At 45.8% G+C, this 16855-nt stretch overlaps 1 protein-coding gene across 1 annotated transcript in view; it reads left to right on the top strand.

Moving 5' to 3' along the window:
- Nucleotides 1–10760, top strand: part of MASP1 (MBL associated serine protease 1) — a 59978-nt gene extending 49218 nt beyond the window's left edge. The window contains exons 10-15 of the mRNA XM_063100981.1: nucleotides 1192–1329; nucleotides 4536–4649; nucleotides 5961–6146; nucleotides 7946–8013; nucleotides 10024–10123; nucleotides 10570–10760. Of these exons, the coding sequence (XP_062957051.1) occupies nucleotides 1192–1329; nucleotides 4536–4649; nucleotides 5961–6146; nucleotides 7946–8013; nucleotides 10024–10123; nucleotides 10570–10760 (797 nt within the window). The remainder of the gene's footprint in view (nucleotides 1–1191; nucleotides 1330–4535; nucleotides 4650–5960; nucleotides 6147–7945; nucleotides 8014–10023; nucleotides 10124–10569) is intronic.
- Nucleotides 10761–16855: the final 6095 nt, after the last annotated feature.

Genomic DNA, 16855 nt, shown 5'->3' with positions numbered 1-16855 from the left:
CTCTGGTGAGGGTCACCTGGCTTCGTCATAACAAGGTGGAAGGTCAAAGGGGAAGCACACATGTACAAAGGGGCAAATGCCTGGTGGACCTCACTTTATAACGACCTGCTCTTGCAGTAACTAATCCATTCCTGGGAGATCTAATCCAGTCTCCGAGAGCGAGAACTCATTACTACCATGAGACGGGTACCAAGCTGCCCATGAAGGCAGAGCCCCCGTGACCCACCTCCCTCTCATTAAGCCCAATTTCTTAAAGTTTTCACCTTCCAACATCACCTCCCTGTGGACCAAGCCTCAACGCGAGCTTTGGTGGGGACAAATCATATTGAAACCTTAGCTGTGTGTGTGTGTAAGTGTGTGTGTGTGTGTGTGTGTGTGTGTGTGTGTGTGTGTGTGTGTGTGTCACATCTACTGACTTGGAAAATGGGATGGAGCAGGTGGATACTGGTTGTGGAGTCTTCAACCCCATAGGACCCTGAGAAAGGGTCTCTCCAAGGAGAAGAGATCCCTGAAGATAAAGCATGAGGATTCTTAGCTGGTCAGGACTCTTATTTATAGGTGACAAAACCCAACATAAATAGCTCATGGGGAGAAAAAGAGAGAGAGAGAATTTCTAGGCTCACATAACTGAAAAGGCCATATAAAAATGCTTCAGGTATGGCTAGGTCAAAGGGCTCAAATATCAGTATACAATCTCTCTCTTGCTTCACCCCTCATCTTTTAGCTCCACTTTTTTCTGTTTAGTAGCATCATTCTCACCAGATTCTCCATGAAGTCATTGTTGGCAGACCCGGGCCTATAGCCAACAGCTCGGCAACCTCAGCAGAAAATGACTTTCTCTTTTTTTAATATGTTTAGCACAATTCCCAAGTCAGGCCCTCATTGACCTGGTCAGGGTCACATTTCCATCTCTGCTGGGAGCAACTGCTGGGACCAAGGGGTACGGGGCTTTAATTAGTTACACTCCTATCCCTAAAACCAGAAGTGAGGTCAATCCAACTCAGGCTGCATAGACTAAGAGTGGGTTAAGTAAGGACCCCAGAGAAAAATTGGGGTGTTATTTCATAAGGGACAATGGGTGCTGGGAGATCAAAAGTAATAGATGTTCCAACAGGGTGATGAGCTGATGACTCTAGCAATGGGTGAGATGGAGCCCAGAGTATGATCTGTCCCTCCCTCCCTCGGCTGCAGTGTGTGGTCTCCCCAAGTTCTCCCGGAAGCTGATGGCCCGGATCATCAGTGGACGCCCGGCCCAGAAGGGCACCACTCCCTGGATTGCCATGCTGTCACACCTGAATGAGCAGCCCTTCTGTGGGGGCTCCCTTCTAGGTAAGGAGGAGGTGGGAGGAGTGGGGGCCAAGGTTAGGGGACAGGGTGGAAGCTAAGGGATCTGACCCTCTTCTCTGAGACTGGCCAAGGTTTCTTCATTGACAATCACGTCCGCACTAGTATCGGGGCCCATTGTGGTAGAAGGAGCCCTTAACTGGAACCAGGAGACACGTGTTCCTGTTCTGATTCCTTCAGTCAACAAACACCTGCTGAATCCTGGCCAGTGTCAGGCACTGGAAAGGACTAGTCTGGAGCAAGACTCTCAACACAAGGATCACAACACAAGGCCCTTATCTGTGGCTGAAAGGCAGGCTGTGCCAGGGCTGTGGGATCAAGGAGAATCAGGAAACTCACCCTGGGAAAGTCAGGGAAGGTAGAGTTACAAAGGCCTTGAATGCTGTGCTTAGGAATTTAGATCTTACCCTGAACGCTGCTGCAGGTTTATAAGCTTGTTCTGAAAAGTTCTCTCCAGGGGCAATATGGATCAAAAGAAGGGTGAATCTGGAGGCCAGGAGCTCAGTGAGGTGGCTATTGCAATAGCAGGGAGAAAAGTCATCAGCCTCAAAATAAGAACAGGGCAAACAGGAGGGAAATAAAAAGGCAAATTCATCAAAAACATTGGGAAACAGGACTGACTGTCAGCTTTGTAATGGATCAAATGCGAATGAGGTGAGAATGGCAGCAGGGTGTGAAAGGCGTGGTCGATGGCTCTTCCTGCTGCAGGCTGATCTGGCTGATTTAAGGTCCCTTCTGGTTCAGACATGGTTAGAAAGTAGCAGGCTAGAGTCCCAGTTCTGGGTCTGGTCCCACCACAGAAGGCCTGGATGGGCCCACCCCTGTGTGGGCAGCTGCCAGCCACGCCGCTCCTCCAGTTTGCAGTCAGGGGGGACCACGCCAGGTCAAGGATCCCCTTGGGGAGGCACCAGGCCTGTGCTAGGGCTGCAGTCAGGGCACCAGGAATATGTGAAATGGCAAATGGGATATGTGGAAGCCAAGGCTGCCAGGGATGGGTCTATTCCTACCAGCACAAAGATCCACGGTCTCACTCCACGGAGACTCCCAGAGAGGCAGGGAATGAGTAAAGGTGTCACAGGGAGCGAGTGAGGCAGAAGGGGCTGAGGCAGTCCAGTGGGGAGCAGGGCAGGGGAGCGGGGCAAGAGGGGGGAAGGGAGGTGGGGGAGAGGGACAGAGAAACAGGAGGACAATGGTAGGACTAAAAGAAAGGGAGACAGAGAACAGTGAGAGGGGCCAGGAAATGAGAGAGATAGAATCGAAGAGAGAATAAGAGAAAAATAAAAGGGAACAGTACACCAAGGGGAAGAGAGACTGGGAGGGCACGAGATACCCAAGAGAGGAGGAATCAGGAACGAGAGAGAAGGAAGGAGCCAAAGCGAGCAGTCAGTGAGGAGCAGAGACGGGGAGGGGAGCCGGGGTTAGAGCATGCGTAAGAGATGGGGCATGTGCCCACGGCTTTAAGAATTAAGTCAGTTTTCTTAAACCTTGGGTGTTTAAGAGCAATAACGTTCAGCATGTATTGGTGCTCATTACCTGTCATTCGCTGTGACTTAGGTTTGAAAGATGCTTGATGTGCGCTTCTCTGCCCTCACATGCCATGCTCCCCACAGCTCCCTGATCTAGAATCTCTTTCTTCCTCCTGTGTCCAGTCTTGGGGAGGGAGGGATAGGAGAGGGGAGAGGAGCCAGGAAAGAAGCTGAGGACACAGGAAAGGGAAGCACTAACTTAGCCCCCACGCTGAGGCCCCGGTGGCGGGATGTGCGGAGTGGCAGGTGAAGCCACGCCTCCAGGCTGGCCATCGCACACCCTGGGTCCATCTAAATAGCCCAGCCCTGCTCTGAGGTGGGCTCGCCCAGCCTGGTACTGTACCTCAGCTCACCTCCTTCACCTGGAAAATCTAGCCGACAGCCTCTAGCTGTGGACAGGGATCAAAATGCCTCAGGGGAACAGAGGGGGGCCTAAGTGGAGCTCTATCCAGAACCCAGAAGCCAGAGCACATCGCTGCTCCTGAGAGGACCGAATGGAGCCTGGAACTGCTCCAGAACAACACCTCAGCTCCGACTGTGACCTGACACCCCCTGACCCCAGATCCAAGCATTAGAGCCCTTCTTTCTGCTTGGCTCATCCTGGGTGTGCTTCTGGGCTCAGCTACTCATGGACTGATCATCTGCTCCACTGAAAGTAGGAAGCCTGACCCTGCATTAAACAAGAGGCAGAAAGCTGTCCATCCACGGAAAGAAGAAAGCTGAGACAGGAAAAACACACCAGACTGACCATCAGAAGACCCGGGGTCTGCCCTGCCACCAGCTTGCTGGGTGACCCTGGACTTCCCTGCTTTCCTCCAGCCCTCAGAGTCCCTGTCAATAAGAGAGGTTTGGACGGGAGCAGTGGTTCTCAACCTGGTAGCAGCAGAATTATCTGGGGGAATGTTTAAAACATGTCTGTGCCTGGGCCCCAGCCCATGACTTAAATGGTCTGGATTGAGGCCTATACACTGATTTTTTCTTTTTTAATTCTCCAGGTAATTCTAATGGACAGCCAGTGTAGCTGGCTACTGACCATTCTAGATGGGTACTTTTCCAACATTAATGTGCACAGGAACTACTCAGGGATTTTGTTAAAATACACATTCTGAGTCAGAAGAGCTGAGGTGGGTCCTGAGAGTCTTCCTTTCTAAGAAGTTCCCAGGCAATGCTGATGCTGCCAGTCCAGGGACCACACTTTGAGAAGCAAGGCCTGAGAGGCAGCCAGTGGGCGCAGGGTTTTCATGGACCTGCCTTGGACTATCTGGTGCTCATCAATGCCATGAGTTGAAGGAGTCCCTGAAACTCTATTTAAAATGTTCACCTCTGGCCTGGGTTGAAATAGGCAGGTGAAATCACAGGTTTAACTCTTCATCTTCAGATTAGGACCATGTGAGTGTCTGAGTTGGGGCTGTGAATTACAGTGGAGAGAGGTGAGGCCATTCGCAGGGCCTTGGGGGCGCCCTGGAGTAGTCTGAAGGCCCTCAGGTTGAGACCTTGGGAGGCAGGACCAGGCACAACAGGGCAGGGAAGGGTAGGGCAGGGAGGGGAAGGGAAGGGCAGGGAAAGGTGAGGAAGGGAAGAATAGAGAAGGACAGGGCAGGGAAGGGCAGGGCAGGGCAGAGCAGAGAAGGGCAGGTCAATGCCTACCTGTGTTCTGTGCTCCAGGCTCCAGCTGGATCGTGACTGCTGCTCACTGCCTCCACCAGTCACTCGATCCGGAGAACCCAATCCTACACAACTCAGACTTGCTCAGCCCTTCTGACTTCAAGATCATCATGGGTGAGTGGCAGCAGGCTGATTCCTGCAGCCAAATGTGGTTCCAAGGATGGGGTACCAGTGCTGCCATTTTCCAAGGCATGTCTTCCCACTCTCTTGCTCACTTACTCGCTCACTTGGCAGGGTGGGCCACCTGGATTGAAGGTCTGGGGACCTCAGTCCAAGTCTGTGGCTGTGATTTTCAAGTGGCACAACCATGAGCAAGTCATTGAATTCTAGGCTTCAGTTTTCACAAAGATAAAATGAGAAGGCGAGTCTAGATTAAGTTTCAGCCTTCTACAAATCCATGTTATATAATTCAGTTTCTGTTGCTTATAACAGAATACCTGAAACTAGGTAATTTATGAAGAAAATAAAATTCACTGCTTATTGTTTTGGAGGCTGGGAAGTCCACTGCCCAGAGAGTGCATCTGGTGGGAGCCTTCTGGGTTGGAACTCTCTAGAGGGTCCCATGGCAACATAGGGTATCACATGGCAAGGATGATAAGAGTTCTCTCAAGTGCTCCTTATAAAGCCACCAGTTCACACCCATGATAACTCATTACTCCATGAATGTATTAATCCAATCATGAGGCCACAATCCTCAAGATCCAGTCACCTCTCAAGGGCCCAATCTTTCAAATATCATAATTGGATTTCCCACACTCTTAACATGGTTACAATGGAGATGACGTTTTCAACACATGAACTTTCAGGGGGCACATTTGACCCATAGCACATGGTTTCAAATGGATCATACATACACAATTCAAGCTTTCCCTCTCCTTTATAAAATCAAGACCATCAGCTGATTCAGTTCAGTTCAACACACATTTACCTACTGACACTATGTTAAGATCTAAGGACACAGTGTAATTAAGACCTAGTTCCTGCCCACAAGGAGCTTGCAATCTAACAAAGGGATAAGATATGAGCACAGAGACCTCTAGTATCAGGTAGGAAGCAGTGAGTTCTGTGGGAGAGGAACAGATAGGGTGCCATGGGAGTTCCCAGGGGAAAGACTTCTAACTTAAGCCTCCAAGAGGCTTCACAGAAGAGGTAACGTAGATCCAGGCAGACGGGTGATCATATGAATTGAACATGCAGCAACAGGCATAAGAACGAGCATCACAAGGCAATGGAGTCAGCTCATGAAGAAAGGCAGAGATGGGGACACATGAGAATACACAGAGAAATGGCTGGGGAAAGGTGGTGAAGGGCAGTGAAAGGGTTAAGGCTGGGAGCATGGGCTGGATGGGGCTGGGGCCGAAAGGCAATCAGGAGTGACCTTATCCTCTGCTGCATTCACGCCTCATGTGCCTTCTTCCTGCCCAGGCAAGCACTGGAGGCTCCGGTCAGATGAAAATGAACAGCATCTCAGGGTCAAACAAATCATCCTCCATCCCCTGTATAACCCCAGCACATTTGAGAATGATGTGGCTCTGGTGGAGCTGTTGGAGAGCCCGCTGCTGAACAACTACGTGATGCCCATCTGTCTGCCCGAGGGGCCCCAGCAGGAAGGTACCCTCCCCAGCCCTGATCCCACCTCTGCAGAGCAGCCGGTGCCTCAGCAGGGGGTTCTTCTCCTGCACTGGTGAAGCTCTAGAGCCAATCAAGTCTGCTGACGGTGTCTTCACAATTCCCCAGCTGCCTCCCCTAAAACAGCTACGTCAGAACTGGTTCCAAGGTAGCACAGGTAATGGTAAGCACATGGAGAATATGTGGGCCTAAGGGTCCAGTTAGGAAAACAAAACCAGACTAGTTGTTGTAACAGAGAAAAGTTAATGGAGACTATTGGAGGACTAGGTAAGAAAAAAGGAGAAGCTGAGATAAGCACATACTGGAAGAAAGCACCACCCCTAGGGCTGGGGGAACAAGGGTAAGAGGCTGGAGGCACAGAACCGGAAGCTTGGGCAAGGGACCCTACAGAGCCAGAACTTAGACTTCTGCAGAAGAGGCTGATGTGCTAAGGAAAATAGCTGAATGGCTGGAACCAACTGCCACTACTGGGGTAAGAAACGATCACCAGGGCGATGCCAACAATAACAGCAAGTCTTCCATTCTCCCTGAAGGTGCCCCCCATTTTCAGGTGCCCCCCAGCATCACAAAGTAGAGCATAGAAGGGTAGGTCTGGAGCTGAAGGACAATAGCTTAACCTCCAGCACAGGTTCAAATCCCATTGCTGCCATTGCCTACTTGGGTGATCTGGAGGAAGTTATTTAACCTCATTAAGGCTCAGTCCCCTTACCGCTACACTGAAGACAATATCCCATGGGGTGGCTGTGATATTTAAATTAGATAATATATGTAAACCTATCTAGCATAAAATAAGAGTCCAACCCATGCCAGTTGGCTTACTTCTTATTCTAAATTCAATGGTGCCATACCATAGTTCACTTCCTTTAGCTCAAAGAAGTGGGGGGAAAAATGGCCGAGATGGAATCTGAGAAGTCTTTAGGAGGAGTGAGCCAATAGGAAAGGCACAGGTATAGCTGGCTGTGACTCATTGGGTGCCAAGTACCTACCGTGTGCCAGCTACTTTTTATTCATTAATTACTACTCATGAAAGCCTTGCAAGGTGACATTGTAGCCCCACTTTACAGAAGAGAAAATTGAGGCTCAGCAAGGCAAAGTTATCCAAGATACAGCTTATAAGAAGAAGATCTGGGGCCAGAGGCCAGGTCTTCTGACTTTAAGTTTAGTGCTGTTTTCAGCATCCAGGCTCTTTTTCAAATGAGAAAATGATTGCTCTTTCAGTGTTCAACCCATTTCCACATTGCTGCCAGTATTGCCAACTTCACAAACTTCTAGAATGTCAGAGCTAGAAGGCGTTTGAGAGAATACCAAGACCAGCCTTTTCATTTCATGGGTAGGGAAACTGAGGTTCAGATGGGGAGGAGAGGGAAGAGGGCTTGCTAAAGGCAGCATAGCATATTGTTGACTAGGCAGGGCTTTTTATTTACTCACAGCTATTGACTGAGCAGCTACTATGCACCAGCATTGCCATAGGCATGGGGGCATGGCAATAAACAAGATCAAAGAAACTGCTACCCTCACGGAGCATAGGCTCCATGTTAGCTAAAGGTGGGAGAGAGTAGACAAATAAATGAGGTAACACGTCACAGAAACAAGTGCCCCCAGCTCTGTGCAGGTAACCTCCAATCTGGCAGCCTTCCTCATCTTCCTCTCCTCCATGCTGCCTTTCTCTGAGGGGACACATTCAACCCTCCCTCCTCAGGCAGAGGATGATGAGCTGTAAGATGCACCCTCTGAAAACCCAAAACAGCCTCTCTGTTCTCACGGTGCTGTCTCTCCTACAGGAGCCATGGTCATCGTCAGCGGTTGGGGGAAGCAGTTCTTGCACAAGTTCCCAGAGACCCTGATGGAGGTGAAGTTCAATGTATACCCTACAGACAGTGAAGCCTTGCCCTGCCTTGGACCTTCCTGCTCCATATTGCTCCTTCAGGGATTTGGAAGCTTGGGCAGGGGGTGGTGAGAGAGACACAGGAGCTCAGACTCACCTCCGAAGTTCAGTGGGACTTTGAACCCCAGAAAGCTTGATTTTTTCATTTCACATATCATAGGCTTTGATGTCTAAACACTGCAGCTTATTAAAGGCTCAGCTTATGGAAATCCCCCTAGAAAACAGCAGGTTTGGACACCCCAAAGGGTCATGATAATACATGTACAACATGAGGACCACATACCAAATTAGCCAAGAATGGGTCAGCCTCCTGAGAACCACAGACAGACGTTGCAGTAATGAACTTGACAATTTAGAAGTCAGCATCTAGAAGTTCACATTCCAATCATTTCAGAAAAGAACACTGAACCAAGAGTAAGAAGCGAAGGTGCCAAGTCCTGGCTCCTACTAACGTGCTGGGTCATCTGAAACAAGTCACTTTGCATGTCTAGATCACAGTATACTACCTCAAACTGCAAAGTTGGGGGCAGCACCAGATGTCCTCCAAGATCTGCCTGCTCTGACATCACCAGGTTCTATAACTGGCACAGCTGGCTTCTAAATTTTTCAACATACATTATTTAACATACTTTAAAATTGTGGATTTGCAACAACCATCATCCCTTCATTCCTTAACTCCCAGGTATTTATTCGGTGTCCCCTGTGTACCACACATTGTGTGCTGCTAGTAGGTGTGCTGGGGGGTAAAAGGGCAGATCTGGTCCCTGGCCTCCTTGGGCTTCCAGTCAAGGGGGGAAGGACAGAAAGTACTCATGAGTGTGATAAAGGTGATGAAGGAAAAGTGCAGGATGCTCCAGAATGCATGACAGGGGACCCAGTCTCATCTTGTGGGTTCAGGGGGTCTTCCCAAAAGAAGTGACACTTAACAATACTTGAACGATGAGTTGAGGTTAGTCAGGTGCTTGACAGTTTGCTGAGGACACATCCACATGATCACCCTTCCTTAGCTTCTTCTCTTCACTTGTTCTGGGAAGACCTTGGCCCAAGAGGGATCTGAGTGGCCTCTGGTTCCTTCCCAGCAAGGACCAAAAACTGTTGCACACTTGGAGCATATATGGCCATTCAGTTCATGGTTTTGCTGAGTGAGACTCATACGCTTCCTCTTTTTATTCCAGACGTCTACTCCAACGTTCACTGCCTTGCTGAACCAAAGGCAATAATAATCACAATCCATTATGTTTAAGTACCAATGTATTATCTCAATTCAAAAAAGAAAAAATTGTCCTGAGTACCTACTGTGTTTCAATCTATGTAAGATGGAGATGGACAAGACAGAGACCCACTGTGTAGAAGCTCCTATTGTAGTAAGGAGGAACATAAGTAAATGATGCTGCAAAGCAAGAAGCAAAAACTCCGAAAGTACCTAATATTTATCCAGTGCTTGTAGTTTATAAGGCATTTGCTCACTCATTTCCTCTTTCTAGAACTCCATATAATTATATGTCAAATATTATGACTCCCATTTTTCAGATAAGGACACAGAGTCTCAGAGGTCTGAAAAACAGTGATTAAGCCACATGGCCCAGGTCCCACCACCCAAAATCTCACAGTTGGGGTGGGGGGAAAGAAATTGACCATGGTTTTGGTATACATTGCCATATTTGAAATAATGCATGTGCTAGGCAAGTATTATTAACTCCATTTTACAAATGAGATAACTGAGGCCCAGACAGTGTAAGTTACTTATCCAAAGTCTCACAGCAAGTTCACAGCTGAGACTGTACCAGAACATGGGTCTCCGATTCTTCAGTCAATTGTTCCTTTACTTGTGCCACAGAGCACTTTCTGAGACCATGTGTAAGGTAGATCCAAGCCTGTCCAGGTGTGGGGTGGGGAGGAGCCAGCTCCAGGGGTGTCCGAGCAGCAGGGGCTCCTCAGCTAGGACTGGGGACCAATAACAGCTTTGTGTTCCAGATCGAAATCCCAATTGTTGACCACGGCACCTGCCAAGCAGCCTATGTCCCACTGAAGAAAAAAGTGACCAGGGACATGATCTGTGCTGGAGAGAAGGAAGGTGAGACAAGAGGCTGGCATACAGTAGGGGCACCCAGCCAGGGGGTGTTGAGGAGCCAGCAGTTTAGGGCTGGAGACCTCCCAGGCTGGTAGGCTGTCAGGAGTGGAGGGCAGGTATTGAGGGGAGGGATTGCTTTGGAGAGGAAGCATCAGAAAGAATCTCAATTCAAAAAAATAAAAATAAAAATAAAAATAAGGAATATCCATCATTCTCTTCTCAAGCCCAACTTTTTCCCTCTGAAAAAAGAGAGGCCTGAACCAGCACTTTCTAAAACTCCTTTGAGCTCTGAGGCCTGACCTAGAACTGCTCAGAACCCAAAATTCGGGTCAAGCGGTCTGCTGCGCCCTCCAGTGCCCAATTCTCTGAACTACAAGTCACAGGTGGGAAGGAGTTTGGATTTGGGCTGGGGAAGGGTGCACTTTGATCTGCATCTCTTTTTCATCTAGGGGGTAAAGATGCCTGCGCAGGTGACTCTGGAGGTCCCATGGTGACCCTGGATAAAGAGAGAGGCCAGTGGTACCTGGTGGGCACGGTGTCCTGGGGCGAGGACTGTGGGAAGAAGGACCGCTACGGTGTGTACTCCTACATCCACCACAACAAGGGCTGGATCCAGAGTGTCACTGGGGTGAGGAACTGAATTCACTTCCTCAGCCCCAGCACCACTTGCTGTGGCCACTAAGCAGCAGAGGATAATTATCTGATGCAAGTGGCCTTCCTCCCTTGCCCCTCTTACCCTTCACCCCCCTCATTCCATCCATCCATTACTGGGCAATAAAGGGGGCATCTCTGCCCCCTCATCACTCTCTTTAAAGAAGCAGAGTAGCAGAATGGTCAGAACACAAGGCCGAATCAGGCTCTATCACTTACCAGCTTTGCAATGCTGGGCAAATGACTTTATCCATAAGATGGAAAGGGCACATCTTATCTACCTCGTAAAAGTCTGATGAAGATGAAATTAACTAATATATACACCGCACCTAACACAGTGCGTGGCATAAACTAAGTGTTCAATAAATGTGACTTAGCAGAAGGTCAAGGTGCGTACCAGTCAGAGAACATTCTCTTACAAACTGCTGGCTGGGTGGTAGAGTTGATTGTCAACCTTGACTGTCTCCCTCATCTACCCCAAATGCTCTGTGCTTCTTTGTCACCACACAAGTTTCCGAGCCCCAGTCCCCACCCTCTCCCCCATACAAAACAAAAACAGACAAGGTTCTTAGTCCTATGGTATGTCTCATAGCAATGTAGTTATGAACATGAGCTAGATACCAAATTGTGAGAGTATCTGGGAGAAGCAGAGGCAGGAAGGGAGACTGGGAATGATGGATCAGGAAGTTACACAGCTGGTTCTAGAACTGGCTCTGCTCCCAGCTCCCTGTGTGACCCTGTGCAAGTCCTCTTTCCTCATCCCAGAGGGCTCTCCCAACTCTCACTATCTAGGATCCAGTGAAGCCATTTTTTCCTGATGAGATGAATTAAAGCCAAAGTAACAAAAAAGGTAAAAATTACAGCAGGTTCAAAAGAGCTTTGATACAGACAAAATGCTGCTGCTCCTGCAGCACTCTCCCCCGTCCACCACACTCTGCTTTCCAAGGACAGAGCCCAGGCAAAGTGCTAGCCAGGAGATCTTTCCTTGTCCTAAGCAGGGCATCTGCTCTGGGCCCTGGCATCCTTCCTGTCCTGGGAACACGGGCTACACAGTGTGGGCCCTAGTTGGCTAGACCTCAGGCTCCTGCACTCTCCCTACTGCATCCACAGCTGACCCCAAGCAGCCTTTTTCCTAATTCTTCATTCCTGTGCCTCACCCTGAACTCTAGCCCTGCAAAGTCCTAAATGTTTTTTGAACAGAATGCTTCTCCCATCAAAGAGCCACCTTCTCTCTCAGGGAGCTTCTAGAGATCTCATCCCCTCCAGAGCGCGAAGATATAAGCCCTTCAACAGATCAAAAGCCCTAAGTCCCTGTCTTCCATTCTATCAAAATTGGTTTTCATGGCAGATTTTAGCTCTCAACCTGCACTGCAGCTGCTGGCGTCATTCCAGGTTTCTTACTAAAAGAGGAAGATGATAATGAATGAGAACTTATGGGCATTAAGCCCTAGACTGAACACTCAGGGATAGCAATTCATAGCCTGCCTCTAGTTCTACGAGCAAGTCATTCTACCTCTCTGTGTCCTGCTGTTTATTCTGTAAAGAGAAGATAGCAACAGGACCCAATCCATCAGACACTTGTCAAGCAGCTCTTGACAAGTTTTAAAAACTGAAGAAGAATTTTGATGCAAAGTTCTGGAATTGCTCCAAGGCATTCCAAGAAACCATACATACCTGCTCATTTCACAGCACTGCCTGGGCAACCCCCACCTACCCCGCACCCCATGGCCCAGGCTGTGCTGACTGCTACAGGGCTACCTATTGAAGGCAGGATCACTCATGCCTTCCAGGAGTTTGTAGTGTGAGATGTAACACATACATAAGAGACTACTGAGTAATGAAATGAACCCCACCAAGTGTTATGTTTTGGAGAGGCATGGAGGTAGAAGAAAGGCCATTGATGTATGGAGGTGTTGGGGGAGGTGCACCAGGAAGGCTTCCTGGAGTAGTTGGTCCTGGAGTGGAGTCTTGAGGAGAGTGGGCATTCCCACAGGTAAGACAGAGGAAAACCTTCCAGGTGGAGAAAGGACAAGAGTAAAGATCCACTCAAGCTCTCTTGAATTTGGGGCTGGGCGTTTAGCTCAGTTGGTTACTGTGCAGTGTTATAACACCAAGGTCAAGGGTTAGGATCCCCTTATTGGCCAGCTGCAAAAAAAAAAAAAAAGAAAGAAAGAAAAAAAGAAGATTTTCTGGGATTCAGCAGCTCCTCCCACAAAACAACCTGTCCAGTAAACCAGTATTCTGGGATCTGAACCAATATCTAAAAGACTTTCTCCCTAAAGTCCAAATACTAAACAGGACTTGAAACAGCCTCAATATTTGTACAGGATCCTGACTTCAGGCTGGACCAAGTTTATTCTGTCTATTCCTCCAATTGCAACTTCATCCTTATTCTGAGAAAATATAAGTGGGCCATGGAACTCCAGCTTTCCCTTGATCTACAAGCATTTGTTAGACGTACCAGCTTCTGCACTGCGGCTAAAGTCCAAAAGACCAAAATCTCTCAGAGTCATAGAAGCAGAGGGTTGGAGTGTTTGTTAGGACCACTTTGTTAGTTCCATGACCTCATTCTTGAACATTTCCAATGATGAGAAACTCACTACCTCCAAATGTAGCCTATTCCAACTTTAAAATGTACTGCCTAGCAAAAAGGAATCTCTTCTATGCAAACAAAATCCACTTACCTAGAATATGGTTTGTATAAGTAAAGCTGTGATTTCATACCATGAATTCTGTTACTAGCAATAATGATCATGCCTGGATTTCATCAACAACAGAAGCTGTTGTTCTTATGGGAAATTATACATTTATTCCAGTAAACATCTGCATTGAGTCAAAGCTCCTTGTTTGGCTTGTATGTTTTTCATGCACTGATGATTCTGGTGAGTTGTTTGTTTGCATTTATCAACATTTTTCTCTATTCGATTTGAATCGCTGTACCGTGAAGAGAGAGACTATGACGGGAAGATTGCAGTATCATACATAACAAAAGCATATCTTAGGTTTTTTGGGTCAGTTCTTTTTTAATTTCCTATACTAGTGTTCCTGTAAGTTATCAAAATATCCCAGAATGCCAAGGTTTCAGTATCCAAATTGAATGCCACTCACATCCAACAGAACAAATTGGGGGTGGGGGGGGCTGTATGTTCAATGTTTGATTAAGAAAATATGGTACTATGTCTATGAGTGGTTTGTTCTGGATTGTTTCTTCTGCCATGAGTTAATCTTGTTCATTGGAGGCAGGAATCAAAGAAAACACCACCACCAAGAAGCCCTTCCTGCAGGAGATAGACAAGAGTCAAAGAGGGAAAATCTAGGCCATTCATGTGGCAGTGGTAGTAGCCAATCTTGGTCTGAAATGAGTCTTGAAAACAAGAAACTTCAGTTCTAATGTAGCATGTTGACTGCCTTATCCATTTAATTTTCCATTTATAAACTGGCAGAGTAATAGTTGCTCTACCCCTGTATGAAGTAGTATTCTTTTTATTAAAACTTAATTGATTATACATATTTGTGGGGTACAGAGTTGACTATCAACACTTGTGTACAATATGTGATGATCAAACCAGGATAATTAGCTTATTCATCACTATATGTTATCGTCCTTTGTGTGCATTAACCAATTTTTCACTGAAACCCCTCCACCTCCCCCACCCCCTTTCCTACTTCTAATAAACCCAGTTCTATTCTCTCCTTTAGAAAGTTCCATGTATTATTGTGATTTTTCTTTCTTTTTTCTTTATTTCTTTTTCTTTTTTTCTTTCTTTTAACTAATTTATTTTTTTAGCTCCCATTAATGAGTGAGGACATGTGGTATTTCTCTTTCCATGCCTGGCTTATTTCATTTAACATAAGTTTCTCCAAGTTCATCCATGTTGCTGCAAATGGCAGAATTTCATTCTTTTTTATGGCTGAGTAGTATTCCATTGTGTACATATGCCACATTTTCTTTATCTGTCATCCTTCGGATGGACACTTAGGTAGGTTCCATGTTTTGGCTATTGTAAATAGAGCTGTGATAAACATGGGAGTGCAGGTATCTCTTCGACATATGATTTCCATTCCTTTGGGTATATACCCAGTAGTGGGATTGCTAGACAGTATGGCAGTCTAATCTGTAATTGTTTAAGGAACCTCCATACTATTTTCCATAATGGCTGCATCAATTTACAGTCCCACCAACAGTGTAGAAGAGTTCCTCTTTGTCCTCATCCTCGCCAGCGTTTGTTATTCTGCATCTTTTTGATAATAGCCAGTGTAAATTGGGTGAGAAAATATCTCAATATGGTTTTGATTTGCATTTTCCTAATGATTAGTGATGAGCATTTTTCACATACCTGTTGGCCTTTGAGAAATGTCTATTCAGCTCCATTGCTCATTTTTCAATCAGATTATTTGGTTTTTTTTACTATTGAGTTGTTTGAGTTCTTTGTATATTCTGGATATTAATCTCATGTCAGATTTATACAGTTTGCAAATATTTTCTCCCATTCCATAGGTCATCTTTTTATTATGTTCATTGTTTCCTTTGCTGTGCAGAAGAAGCTTTTTAGTTTGATATAGTCCCATTTGTTTATTTTTTCTTTTGTTGCCTGTGCTTTTGGGGTCTTATTCATAGTCTTTGCCCAGTCCTACATGCTGAAGTGTTTACCCTATGTTTCTCCCTAGGAGTTTTATAATTTCAGATCTTATATTTAAGTCTTTAATTCATTTTTAGTTGATTTTGGCATATGGTGAGAGGCACAGGTCCAGTTTCATTCTTCTACACATGGATATCCAGTTTTCTCAGCACCATTTATTGAAGAAGTTCTCCTTTCCTCAATGTATGTTCTTTTGTCAGAGGAAAAAAAAAACAATTGGCCCTAAGTACAAAGATCAGTTTCTGGGTTTTCCATTCTGTTACATTGGTCAGTCTGTCGTTTATGTGAGTACCATGCTGTTTGGGTTACTATAGCTTTGTAGTATAATTTGAAGTCAGGTAATGTAATGCCTCCAGCTTTATTTATTTATTCATTCATTCATTCATTCACTTATTTATTGCTCAGGATTTCTTTGGCTATTCAGGGTCTTTTGTTTTATGAATGTGAGGATTTTTTTTTTTCTATTTCTGTGAACAAAGTCATTGGTGTTTTGATGGGGATTGTATTGAACCTGTAGATCACTTTGTGTAGTGTGGACATTTTCACAATGTTAATTCTTCAAATTTACAAACATGGAATGTCTTTTCACCATTTAGTGTGCTATTTAATTTCTTTCAGCAGTGATTTATAGTTCTTATGTAGAGATATTTTACCTCCTTGGTTAAATTTATTCTTAGGTATTTTATTTTTTTAGTAGTTATTGTAAATGGTCTTGCTTTCTTGATTTCTTTTTCTGCTAGTTTGTTGTTGGAGTATAAAAACACTACTGATTTTTGTATATTGATTTTGTATCCTGCAACGTTACTGAATTCATTTATCAGCTCTAAGAGTTTCTTGGTAGAGTCTTTAGGGTTTTCTCTATGTAGGATCATTTCATATGCAAACAGGGAGTCTGACTTCCAGTTTGGATGCCCTTTATTTCTTTCTCTTGCCTAATTGCTCTGACTAGTACTTTCAATATTACGTTAAATAGGAGTGGCGAGAGTTGGCATCCTTGTCTTGTTCCTGTTCTAAAAGGAAAAGCTTTCATCATTTCCCCATTCAGGATGATATTGGTGTTGCATTTGTCATATAGGCTTTTGTTGTATTGAGATGCTTTTCTTCTATACTTAATTTGAGAGAGTCTTTATCATGAAGGGATGTTGAAGTTTGTCAAATGCTCTTTCTGCATCTATTGAGATGATCATATGGGTTTTATCCTTTATTTTGTTGATGTGGTATATCACATTTATTGATTTGCATATGTTAAAACATCCTTGCATCCCTGGGATGAATCCCACTTGACCATGATGCCTAATCTTTTTAATGTGCTGCTGTATTCTGTTTGCTAATATTTTATTGAGGAGTTTTGTGTTTATGTTCATCAAGGATATTGGCTTGTAGTTTTCTTTTGTTTTTATATCTTTTTCTGATTTTGGTATCAGGATGACATTGGCCTCATAGA

This window comes from Cynocephalus volans, chromosome 1, assembly GCF_027409185.1.
Source record: "Cynocephalus volans isolate mCynVol1 chromosome 1, mCynVol1.pri, whole genome shotgun sequence".
In the NCBI taxonomy this organism is placed as follows: Eukaryota; Metazoa; Chordata; class Mammalia; order Dermoptera; family Cynocephalidae; genus Cynocephalus; species Cynocephalus volans.
This window is presented reverse-complemented; position numbering and strand designations above follow the sequence as displayed.